This window comes from Mercurialis annua, linkage group LG3 (assembly GCF_937616625.2).
Source record: "Mercurialis annua linkage group LG3, ddMerAnnu1.2, whole genome shotgun sequence".
NCBI classification, from domain to species: domain Eukaryota; kingdom Viridiplantae; phylum Streptophyta; class Magnoliopsida; order Malpighiales; family Euphorbiaceae; genus Mercurialis; species Mercurialis annua.
This window is the reverse complement of record NC_065572.1, coordinates 74,022,060-74,034,820: the sequence shown is the minus strand read 5'-3', so window position 1 is coordinate 74,034,820 and position 12,761 is coordinate 74,022,060. Positions and strand designations below refer to the sequence as shown.

At 31.6% G+C, this 12,761-nt stretch overlaps 3 protein-coding genes across 3 annotated transcripts; 2 read left to right on the top strand and 1 right to left on the bottom strand.

Moving 5' to 3' along the window:
* The first annotated feature begins 98 nt into the window (after positions 1-98).
* LOC126673512 (NAC domain-containing protein 2-like) lies at positions 99-1,992 on the top strand. Its single transcript, XM_050367682.2, has 3 exons — positions 99-434; positions 1,001-1,296; positions 1,397-1,992. The coding sequence occupies exons 1-3, from the start codon at positions 203-205 to the stop codon at positions 1,808-1,810; spliced, it is 942 nt and encodes a 313-aa protein (XP_050223639.1). The 5' UTR covers positions 99-202; the 3' UTR covers positions 1,811-1,992.
* Positions 1,993-4,223: 2,231 nt separating this feature from the next.
* On the bottom strand, positions 4,224-6,290 carry LOC126673515 (phospholipase A1-Igamma3, chloroplastic). Its single transcript, XM_050367685.2, is given in 4 exon segments — positions 4,224-5,022; positions 5,136-5,191; positions 5,193-6,017; positions 6,019-6,290. Coding segments are annotated over 4 exon segments (1,380 nt in total). The 5' UTR covers positions 6,142-6,290; the 3' UTR covers positions 4,224-4,646.
* Positions 6,291-8,137: 1,847 nt separating this feature from the next.
* LOC126673508 (phenylacetaldehyde reductase) lies at positions 8,138-11,713 on the top strand. Its single transcript, XM_050367678.2, has 6 exons — positions 8,138-8,489; positions 8,900-9,069; positions 9,151-9,339; positions 10,199-10,361; positions 10,720-10,906; positions 11,298-11,713. The coding sequence occupies exons 1-6, from the start codon at positions 8,153-8,155 to the stop codon at positions 11,440-11,442; spliced, it is 1,191 nt and encodes a 396-aa protein (XP_050223635.2). The 5' UTR covers positions 8,138-8,152; the 3' UTR covers positions 11,443-11,713.
* Positions 11,714-12,761: the final 1,048 nt, after the last annotated feature.

Below are 12,761 nucleotides of genomic sequence, written 5' to 3'. Positions count from 1 at the left end.
TTTATAAATTTGTTTTTTACTTATTTACACCTTTGAATAGTAATATTACAAGATTGCCATCATTTTAATGACATGTCATAATGTGATAGCTTAGGTCTACGGATGACGTGGTAGACCGAGTCTACCTAAGAATTTCTCTTAATATACAGCACTGAAAATTATTCTCTCGTCTTCGTTATCAACTACTAGTTCTCAAGAGACAATGTCTAACAATCAAAATCAACGACCCAACCCACCGATTCAATCTAATTTGCCTCGTCTTACTGCTCAAGAATGGAAATTCTTTAAAATTTTCCCACCTGGTTACAGATTTTGCCCTACTGATGGCGAGCTCATTGCTGAATATCTGCTAAAGAAAGTTTACAATCAACCTTTGCCTCCATGCAAAATCATGAATGTTGATCTTTATAAATTCCATCCTAAAGTTCTTGCAGGTTCTTTTCTTTTCTTTAAATTTTTAACTTGATTATGACTGATCTTTAAAAGTTAAATCTTGAAGTTAGTTTTTTTAAATCGTCAATGTGATTGTGTTTGATCTTTATAACTTCAATCTTGAAGTTCTTGCAAGTTCTTTAAACTGTCAATGTAATTATGACTGATCTTTAAAAGTTAAATCTTGAAGTTCTTTAAATTATCATGATAATGTTTGATCTTTAAAACTTCAATCTTGAAGTTCTTGCAAGTTCTTTATACTGTCAATGTAATTATGATTGATCTTTATAAATTCAATCTTGAAGTTCTTGCAAGTTCTTTAAATTGTCATTGTAATTATGTTTGGTCTTTATAAATTCAATCTTGAAGTTCTTTAAATTGTCAATGTGATTGATTGATCTTTATAAATTGAATTGAAGTTCCTGCAGGTTCTTTTCTTTTAATTTCCTTTAAATTGTCTATTTTTATAAATTAAATCTTGAAGTTCTTGCAGATTCTTTAATCTTTGTTTAAATTGCCAATGTGATTCAAATAATGTAGTTGATAAATTATATGCTCTGTTTGTTAGCTACATATGTGCATTACGGAGAGACAGATTGGTACTTTTTCACTCCAAGGGACAAGCTGTGCCCGGAAGGAGCGAATATCAATAGACTTGCTGACGGCGGGTTCTGGAAATCCGCCTCAGCCGAGAAACCTGTAGAGCATAAGGGTGTTATAATTGGAAGTAAGAGGGTTCTTGATTTCTACATTGGAAAACAACCAAATTGTGTGAAAACTCATTGGAAGATGCATGAATTGGTGGTCAAAAACTCGCTTCGAATGCCAGAAATCAATCCTGACGCTGAAGAATCTAATATGAGGGTAAACATTTATTTTAATGGGATGGTTTATGTTCTGTGTAGGTCTGCCATGTTTTTGTTGATGTTCAAAATTTAACTGTTTCTTATTGGTTTCTTGGCAGTTGGATGATATAGTATTATGTCGAATTTATAAGACATCTAGGAAACTTAATGATCCTGGAGCTGAAGAGATAGGCGATGATCATGAGATTATTGGTGATGATAATGATCCCGGCGGCCTTGAACCTCAAATCCACGCTGAATTTCGTCCGGCAAACAACGTACTACTCCCATCTGGTGACAATGATTATCAACAGAGTCCGTATCAGCATCAGCAGAATCCGTATCAGTATCAGCAGAGTGCAGGCTGTAGCCAGCCACTCCAGCAGCAACCTTTGCAGAATGACCAGCCCTTGCAACCTCCGCAGAATGACCAGCCATTCCGGCAGCAACCACCGCAGAATATATACTGGTTCTTTCCAGGACCACCACCGGACGGATTCGAAGACCCAGTGCTGAAGCCTGAAGCCCCATAGTAACTACTTACTAGTTAGTTTGCATAACATTGCACCAGCAGATATGAGGGTTATTAGCCCTTATGGTACCAAAAACTTTTGTTTCTAGTTTCAGTTTAGTTTACTTTGTATCAAATTGGCACCCTGAGTTGTACTAATTTCATACGTTTATTGGACAAATTGATGAATTTGTTGAGTATCAATTCGATAAATTAGATTTCACCTATGAAAGCTTAGTTTTTGTTTATAACTACTTCAATGCCTTACACGCGGTGTAATTGAATAATTTTGTAATTTTTTAAGCTTAATGTTTGGATAAAAGATGTATCATTAAATTAAATTTATGAATTTTAACAAGTTTTTGATTATATTAAATTATTTAACTGTTTAAATGTAAATTACTATTTTTTAAAATTTTATTACATAATATAGTTAAATTTTGTAAATGATATTTTGAGATTACAAATATTATTTACATAGTAATTCCTCACATAGCCATAATTTTTGAAATTATATTAATTAAAATTATATTAATTAAGTTTTGAAATACATTTTATTTTAAAACCTATAATATTAGTAATATATCAAAACACTTAAATTTTATAATTATAAACATAAATAAAAAAAATTGATGTGTGCTAGTGATGATATGTTGTCGACCTATTTATCATACATGAAAATTTATAGACAAAACATGTAGATAAGCCCTCAAACTTTTTCTTTAAGAATTTTTACCCTCTCAAACTCTAAATCAGTTCAACTCAATCCTTAAATTTTTTAAAAGAAAATATTTTTTATAATTAAATAAAAATTATATAAATTTTTAATCAATATTGAACTAATTACAATCAGCTTCTATTTAATATTTTTTTATATAAATTTATTCATCATAATATTAATATTTCAATACATTAAATACATGGAGGGTTTAAATTATTGTTATAGTAAAAATTTAAGGATTAATTAATTAATACACAACACTAAAGATTAGTTGTCCTCTCATGTTCATTATCAACTGACTGGATTATGCATGAATTCAGACTCGAAAACCCGCCTCCGACTCGAGTGCCAGTATCCGATTTTTAAAATAATTAATTTAAAAATGCTATCTTATCTTTTTTAACTTTTAATATTTACTCAATAGTACCATTGAATAATAACGACTCATCTCTACTTTGTACTTTAGGAGCAGTACAAACCCGTTATTCAGCTCATTGACATTATGTTTTGTTCACACATCTCACCTTATTATTAAAAAGTTATTTGTTTTCATACAATTATTTTCAATCAAACCTAAAGAATTATTTCAAATAATTTTTACATTCATATTCACATTTTTCTTAAAATTTAATAAAATAACCCATAAAATTGACAAGACAGAAACAATAGTGCTCCAGTACTCTCAGTGCCCATGTATTCATGCCTTCAAAGTGAAAATTATAGGTCCAATATTGTTGGCACTTCACAAAACTGAAGCTGGGATATTCAGCAAACTAAGGTTTATGTGCTTGGTGGACCATATTGATATATCTGGGTCAAATTTCATTTATCACCAGAGAAAGGAGTGTTGGTAAATATTAAATTCGAGACTTTAATAAATATGTTGCTCAGCACTTATAAATTATCTAATTGAAAATATGAATTTTATCTCAAAATAATTAAGTTTCCCTTGTCCTCATGAGTATGTCTCAGGTATGTTTCCAAAGTATCTTGTTATGCAAGTTTAATTTTTTTTTTAAAAATTATGCGAATTTTTTAAAAGTTATAAATTTATTATAATTTGATCAATTTATTAAAAATCTATCAAATTTAACAAAATTGATTTAATCCTCCCTACGTGTTGAATATTGTCTTGGTTTTTGAAAAAATTGGAAAGAAAAAAGTTACCAATTGAGAATATCACATGATTCAAAAATACTAATTTAAATTGATATAACAATATATCAATTTATTTATATACCAATTTTGAGAAATTGGATAAATTTTCAACGAATTGACCAAATTAAATAAACTTATTTTTTTAAAAAAAAATTGGATATATATATTTCAAAAAAAAAAGATTTGAATTTATAACAAAAATTTGGATATATATATTTCAAAAATAAAAAGATTTGAATTTATAACACCATATTAGATAATTATGTTTCATTCAATTGTCATCTCTTAAATAAAAATTAATTTTTTGGTCACTCGGATGAATACTATATCAAATTGGAAAATATTGATCCATCACCATCTGAAATAGAAATAAAAATTTAATATAATTATACACGAATTCAAATTTTAAAGACAAATTAAATCATAAAGTAAAAGTTTAGGACTAAAACTTCTAATTAGCCCTACAAGTTCACAACTTTTGCACAACAAGGAATGGTTTAATTTAATTATTTTCGAGCAAATTACTATTAGATTCTTTTATATTTATCATAATTCACACTTTAATCCCTCATGTTTAAAATTCAACAATATGGTCTCTCATTTTTATTTCTGTCGATCCGTCCATTTTTGACGTTAGTCAACCGAGTCAACAAAATTATATGGTCCCCCACTTTTGTTTTTTTATCGATTTCGCCCCTCACTTTTTTATCAACGATTTCGTCCTTCACGTTTGAAATTAATTTACCCCTAATTCCGTTGACTCCGTTTGACTAACACCAAAAATGGACAGAAGGACTAAACTGTTGATGAGAATAAAAGTGAAAGACCATATTATTTGGTTTTCAAATAAGGACTAAATTGTAAATTATGACAAATATGGGGGCCTCATAGTAATTTACTCATTATATTTTCATATGATCACAACACTAAATAGACATTTCACTCAGTTTTGTTAGTGATTACCACACCAATTCAAGTCCTAATCTTGACAGGAATTTGCAGCATTATTCTTCAGCACTTGTTCAAGGTGGTGCGCCGTATCCTCCGGATGCGCTTCCACTAATGGCCTCTCCGGCACCACCCACCGTCCATCACCATCCCTCACCATCCCTTTATTCTCATCTTGCCGCCAATGCGGCGGCACACCGTACTCACCTCTCAACAAGTCACAACTCTTATTAACAAGAGCAATATCTCTCTTCGTCGCCAAACAAAATGGTCTCCCTTTGCCATGATAGCCATCCACTAAGTGTAAATGGAGCTCAAGATTATGAGCATTTCCAAGATTATTCGTCGCCTTAAGAAATGGACTCTGACGATGATCCAACGCAAGCTCCACTCCGACATGTGCATAGCTCCAAGGAAAACACATTGTCTCCTCCACATATTTTTGATACTGAAACTTCTCATTTGCGAAAATTCCGGGTACTGTCGGAACTTTGTCATGAACATTTGTTATTCTTAGTACCTTAACGTTAAGTTCATCGCATCTCTCTTTAAATTTGAGATTTCCAACTCTAGGGCTTGAGAATGAGTAGACTGTGATGGGGATTTCAGTTTTTTGATCCTCCATGAAATTCAGTTTCATCTCTGCAATATCATAAGCGCTTAATATAGCCAAAGCTGCTCCTAAGCTGTGTCCTGTGATTGTAATACTCAGTTCTTCATCTCTGTAATAATCAATGAGTCTTTTAATTTCGGCTAAAACTTGTTCGCGAGCTGAAAATGTGCAGTACTTGCATGAATCTTCTTTCTTGGTGTACAAGTCATGAAACCCTGATTCAATTTTGATGGATGGGTCGTTGATGAAGTTAGGTGAGCAGAGAATGTCTTTAAGATCGTGTATCCATTCGAGATACGTGACGGTTCCTCTCCATGCTATGACTATATCGCGGCGGCCTAACCGTTTAATCTCCGCCTCGTCGGTGGTGACAGCTACGTACCCCATCCAATTTGCATGCGTACTCCATACACTGGTTAGTTTAGATTTTTGGAAGAAATTTGGAAGGTTAATATTTGAAGTAGCGTATAAAAACCTACTTATTTGATAACCAATGCCGTGCATGCCAAGTTTCTCGAAGAAATGAGGTCCTTGATACTTGGATGTTCCACAATACTTGGAGTGAGGATCAAAATCGAAAGAATCGTAGCACGCTTGAGCGAATTCTCCGTATCGAATGATTTCTTTACGAAGATGTGAGTTCATGGTGTCCAATAATCCTTCCCAGTCATTACAGCCTTGGATTTCCTTCCAAATTTCACTTAAAGGCTTATCATCTTCTTGCGAAATAATTAGGGTTTCGTCCATATGCGGAGTTAAACTCGAAAGAGACGATGAATAACATTTTGATAAGAATATTTCTAGGATTTGGTAATAAGAGCTTGCTTGCAAAGAAAGTTATAGATTTATTTAGGGTATATGTGGGCAAGAAATTGGGATAAACAGTTGGGAGATGAACATGTAGAGAAGCCATGGAAGGTTTCAGACAGAGTGGAGAATTTGGAGTTAAAAATGTCGTAATGAAATGAAATTATGAGAATTAAAGATTTTGCTTTGAAGATAGGTGATGTACTATGCCTAGATAAAGAAAAAAAAGGTGAGAGAGTGGTGACTTTGCGAAAATTATTTATGGTAGTGTGATCATAGATGAAATTCAACCACTACATATATATAGTGATGAGATGAATGATTATAGTGTGCACTGAATGATCATTATTTTTTATATATGAAATTATGAACAACAATGAATTGAGTTTCTATTAAAGGGCTATTATAGTTCCTAAATTTAAACGTCACGATCGATTAACTCATACTTAATTATCTTAACGCAAATTTTTATCAAAGTTGAATGAGCAGTCACTAGTTTTTTTTACAAAGTGTGTGAATTTATGTGGCTGCAAATCTTACTTGAGAAACAGTGGGCATGCTCACTTACTTTTGTTTTTGCCCCATATTCCATTCAGCTCAAATGTGCGCTTTCGAGTAACTCGTGCACTATTATGTTACCCACAAAAAAATATCAGCAAAAAATGTGAAAAGATGTCATGTATATCAACATTTTTTTTACTATTAATAATTTAACTCTATCTAATAAGATAAATACATAATATAACAAGGTATTACATAAAATTATTTTCATGATGATGGGTATAAAAGTATAAAAGAACATAGAAAGTATATATACAAAATTTCAAGAAAAGAAAATATTTTTACTTTGCTGTAATTGGAAATGGGATCCGATAAAAAAAAAGACGTGTTTACTATACTAGATTTAAGAGCGAATACACTGCCGGTTAAGTACAAAAGTCGACTGATTTAATTAAAATCAAATGAACTGAAATAGTTTGTTTTCTTTATTTGAAATAACTGTAAATTAACTAAATTAATCGAGACAGAATTAACCAAACATTTTGGATTTCTGGGAAATTTTAGGAGTTTTAAAAGTTGTATTATGTGTTATGGGCCGTAAATCAAAAGTCTAAAATGGGTATTAAATTTGGAAGGGTATCGAACCATGCAAAATTTTTAAAATGATACAGAAGTTTGTTTTATTACAAAATGAGTATGAACTATGCAAAACGTTATAAAATGGGTACTCTCAGTCGTTTTTTGTTGACGTGGATTCTTTTTTCGTCAAATCAGTGAGGAACACGTGGCTGAGAGTACCCATTTTGTAACGTTTCACATAGTTCAGTATCTATTTTGTAATAAAAAAATGTTCAGTATCCATTTTAAAACTTTTATATAGTTCAATATTCTCATAAGTTTAACACCCGTTGAAGATGTTTATAACCATTTTGAAATAATAAAAAAGTGCCAATATATACCATTAGGTGCCCTTTCGTTATGAACTAGAAATGGGCTTCAACTTTATGATTGAACTCTATTTTGTGAAATTCGTTGAACTTTCAAAGCCTACTCCCACTGAACCTGTTCATGGCCGGGCTCGAATTGAACTCGGACTTGACTATTTGTAGGGCAAATCCAAGTTCGACCAGAAGCCTTGTTCGGGCCTCATTTTTAGATGTTTAAGATTTATATGAAAAATTTATAATAATAAAAAATTCAAGCACGGCCATTAATTGGCTAATTTACAGTATTCGACTCGATAAATTTGCGGTTCAAATTCATTCGATTTTTAAATAAACTGAGCTCTAACTTTTTCTAATGCTGGAGTTGAACATGAACATTATCTCAAAATTCAGATTGATTCAGAATCGGTTCATTGTTTGCAGCCCTAGTCTCTAACAGTCGATTACTCTCTGCTAAAATATACTTTAAATATTCATAAAAAAAATTATACTTTAAATATTCATAAAAAAAAGTACTACTTTAAATAAAAAATTATTCAGAAAGGTACCACTACCAGTTAAGTTTTGACCCGTTTCCATTAACGACAGATTAACCTGTCGTATTAACCAAATTTGTATCACATCAAACTAACAACCACCCCGCTCGATCGTCACCGTTCGTGTCATTTCAATATGACGTGTCAATACCAAAACCAATCAATCAAGCTCCAACTCCCACTAGGATACAATCACATACGTCAGTGCACACGAAAACCTTGTCCTGTGATTCATTATTTAGCTACCAGAAGTAGCCATGGTACCAGTACCACTAAACCAGGGAAGCCGTTACGATTTCACTACGCACAATCAAAGCTAAACAAAGAGAAAACAGAAAGAACAGAGAATTTCAAAATGAGCGGCGACGGCAAGGTCGTGTGCGTCACCGGAGCTTCTGGTTACATTGCTTCTTGGATTGTCAAGCTTCTTCTCCAACGCGGTTACACCGTTAAGGCGTCCGTTCGTAATCTGAGTCTGTATTTTCTCTCATTCGTAATTTATTTTGATTTTATTAGGATATTAAAGTTGATTGATTAATCTATTAAATTAGTAACAGATTCTATTAGAAATGCGTTCATATCATATAATTATCATTTCTTAGAATTCATGTTCAACCGTAAGATGAGTAAAATTTTACAGTTTAATTTTTAAAAAACAATTGATTGAATTGATTTTTAAATGCATTGTCTGTAATTTTAATGATTTAAACAGTTTGCTAATTGTTTTACAAAATAATATTAATTTTGTTTAGATGATTAATTTTGAACTTTTCAAGCCGGTGAAATTTTAGTGTTCATTTTTTTATAAAACAATTGTTTGAATTTTAATTGCATTATCTGTAATTTTTGCTAATTGTTTTAAAATTAATATATTTTTGTTTAGATGATCCAAGAAAAACAGAGCATTTGCGTTCACTCGAGGGAGCAGAGGAGAGGCTTAAATTGTTCAAAGCAAATTTACTAGAAGAAGGTTCATTTGATGAGGCTATTGAAGGGTGTGAAGGTGTTTTTCACACTGCTTCGCCTTTTTATCACGATATTACTGATCCTCAGGTTAGTTTTATTATTGATTGGATAACAATTAGAATGTGTTAGCATATTGCTTTATTTGATTATGATTTGTTCTTATTTCAGGAATTAATTGATCCAGCGGTGAAGGGAACACTTAATGTTCTGAGTTCATGTGCAAAAACTTCTTCTGTCAAGCGAGTTATTGTGACATCTTCTATTGCTGCAGTTGCTTACAATGGAAAACCTCGAACTCCCGAGGTAGTAGTGGACGAGACTTGGTTTTCTGATCCAGAATTTTGTAAACAATCTAAGGTGCGTTCATGTAGGTTTTTCTTCTAAACCAGAATATGTCAGTCTATTCTTTGAAGTTTTTAAATCTTATTACAATCTCTAGCTTTATTCTCTAGGTCTCTGAGGAATTGAAAACTAAACCATGGCTATACTTAGTTTAGATGTTTCTAGATTGGGTCTCGAGTTGGTGTAGAACTATAGTTCCAAACTTAATTAGCACAGAATGATTTTCATCTCCTACTAGGCAGATGGTTAGATAGAGATACGAGCTTAAACGAAGCCAAGTACGAGTTAGGCCAAGCTCGAGCCCGAATGGATTAAATTTTCAAGCTCGAGCTCGACTTCACTAAAAAATGATAATTTATCCTATTTGATGTATTTTAAATTTTTTCCACCGTAGAACATGAAAGTTGACCAACTAAAATGATATATAAGATATAGAAAGCCAATATAATAAGATATTAAATAATTATTTTATTAATGAGCCTAAACGAGCCTCTTTAATTGATACTCAAGTTTGGCTTGAGATAAAACTCGAGTAGCTCGACTCGATTTTTTTTGAGTCGATCTAGAGTAATTCATGAGTAACCCAACTCGTTTACTAGATAGAGAGGGAGAGGAAGAGGGATGGACTGTTATTGACATAAAGTTGCAGTATCAAAATTTAATGAACAGAGTAACTATTTTTCATTGCATGTCTTGCCTCCCAAGAAAGAGATGATGTACATATTCTTAAAAATAATTATAGCACATGTGTTAACTTGATCGATCGCTGGTTCACTATTATTCTATAACAAAAATGTCAACCTACTATGTTAGCAATGTTAAATTGCAAATCAGTATCTCACTCGTACTTATCACCACTCTGTTCTGCTTTTAGCTTTGGTATGTGGTCTCAAAAACCTTGGCTGAAGATGCTGCATGGAAATTTGCAAAAGACAAGGGCTTGGACATAGTTGCAATAAATCCAGCTATGGTTATTGGTCCTCTCTTACAGCCTACACTTAATACAAGTGCTGCTGCAGTTTTAAGCTTACTAAAAGGTATTTATTTGTGCATCTCTGTTTTTTTATTTTGTGTACAAATATCAGTTCTTGCCCCTTATTATTGAGTATTGCTTCAGGAAGAGAAAAAATAGACTTGAATTGGGCAGAATGATGATATTCTATTCAATCAAAAGATTATGTTCTTTTAACTGGTTAGACTTAGATCACCAAAGAGACTGGCAGTACTGCTAGCCTGCCAATGCAACATAGCTGACAATTTTCGAGCTGAGAATAGAATGCTAGATTTTGTGATACTTGTTTAGAATAATAAACTTGGAAATCGTACAGTACTATTTCTTTCTTTAATTTCTTTGAAGGATGTGACAATTATTGTGAACATTTACTTTGAATGCAGGATCAAGTACTTTTCCTAATGCAAGTTTTGGCTGGGTAAATGTCATAGATGTTGCCACTGCACACATTCAAGCTTTTGAGATTCCATCGGCTAATGGAAGATATTGTTTGGTCGAGAGAGTTGTACATTATTCTGAAATAGTGAATATTTTGCGTGAACTTTACCCCGACTTCCAATTTCCAGAAAAGTAAGTGTGCTTCCCTCTGGTAGTTTTTTTCAGGATATTTTTATTGCCTTGGTAATTTTTGTTTCATTTGCTGCTTCTTCATATGGTTTACATTCATCCTATCATACATATTAAATGATTTATTAAGCAAGTTTCTCTGCGTCTCTTCATTCTTGTGCTGCTTCATAATATGTAGACATTTGTCTCATTAGCTTGCTAATCGGTTAATGCTAGGGTGGTAATAATCTCTTGCAAAGGATTTATTTTCTTTGATATTGTTAGCATTCGTGTTATCATGCAATTTGAGCTGAAGCTTCTAAACAGTGTACACATTTGAAGTATGGCTCGTGGATAAATAAGTGGTTATGGAACATTAATTTTGATACCAGCTAATTAAAATTCTCGCTTGCAGGTGTGCGGATGATAAACCTTATGTTCCAACATATAAAGTTTCAAAGGAAAAGGCAATCACTCTGGGTGTCGAGTTTATTCCGTTGAATGTGAGCATAAACGAAACAGTGGAAAGCTTAAAAGAGAAGGGATTTCTTATTCTCTGAACAGCTCATTTTGCTAGCTTCCGAAGCTATCGAAGTGCACCATTGGACATTCCTTCTTTTGAGTTCTTCGCAGAACCTTTTCTTACTGTTGTTGTTCAATCTTTAGCAGAGTCTGGTGTTATTTTCCCGTATGCATGCCCTGTTTTTCATTGAGATATGTCTTTATAGTTAAATTATTGAAATTTGTACAATTTTGAACGAGCTCAAAGTGAAAGGGGTTTTTGGTCATAACATGGAACACAGTAATTAAATTTTAAGGGTTTTTTGGTCATACCATGCAACACTATGAATTTAGATGGATAACTAGTACGAAACCCTTGCGTTGCTTCGGGTGAAACTTTTTTTTTTTAATTTAAAAACAATTCAAACACTATAGTAATTATTTACACAGTTTTGGAATATTAAAATACAAATGTTTTAAATATAATTATTACAATTAAAGTTTGTAACATTTTATTGAGACAAATATTCAACTCATATTGTTTTCATTACAGTATTAAAAAATATTTTCAAACTAAATGCTATTTTCAAAGGAAATACATCACCAATAAATTAAAGAGATCGACAGATGACTCCATAAAATGTTGATGGAAAAAGCCAACTACAGTTGAAAAACTGTTAAAGTTGCAAAGAAATTGTACTCATGGTGTCTTTTTTGCTAATTCTATAATTTTTAAATAGACAAAATTGCGCTGTTATGGAAGCCAAGCTATAAAAATTTGGATACAGTTTTTCGACTCTCATTCTTTTCTGTTTTCAAACCTTAAAAAAACACTAATTTTGTCCTCATTACTTGTAACTCAGAAAGTGGTTTTAGGCAAATGAAATCAAAGCTATAATAAATAAATAAAGTAATAAATGTATTAATTATATAATAAAAAATAAAAACACATTACTAATTTTCATATTTATAATCCGTAATTTATAAATATTGCAATATCTAATAAAGATAGAACCAAAAATACAAAAAATCCTAAAAAAAATAAAATTCTTTTGATGACAGATTAAACATAATAATGAACAGTAAAATTATAATTATAATAATTAAAACTAAAATCGATTTCATTTTGAATTGTTTCTAAAGACTATAAAATTTTATAAAAGAAATGAAATAAATTATGTAATATGTAGTGGAAACAAATAGTAAAGTGAGTATATATAGTGAAAAATATAGTTGTTTTATTACCGTTATGTAACTGTTAGTTATTTTAAATTTTGTTGAATTTGTTAAATAAAAAAGTACCGAAGTTAGTTATATAAAAGTGAAAATATTACTTATTAATTATTTATGTTATCTTAATGAAAAGTATTAAAAGGGT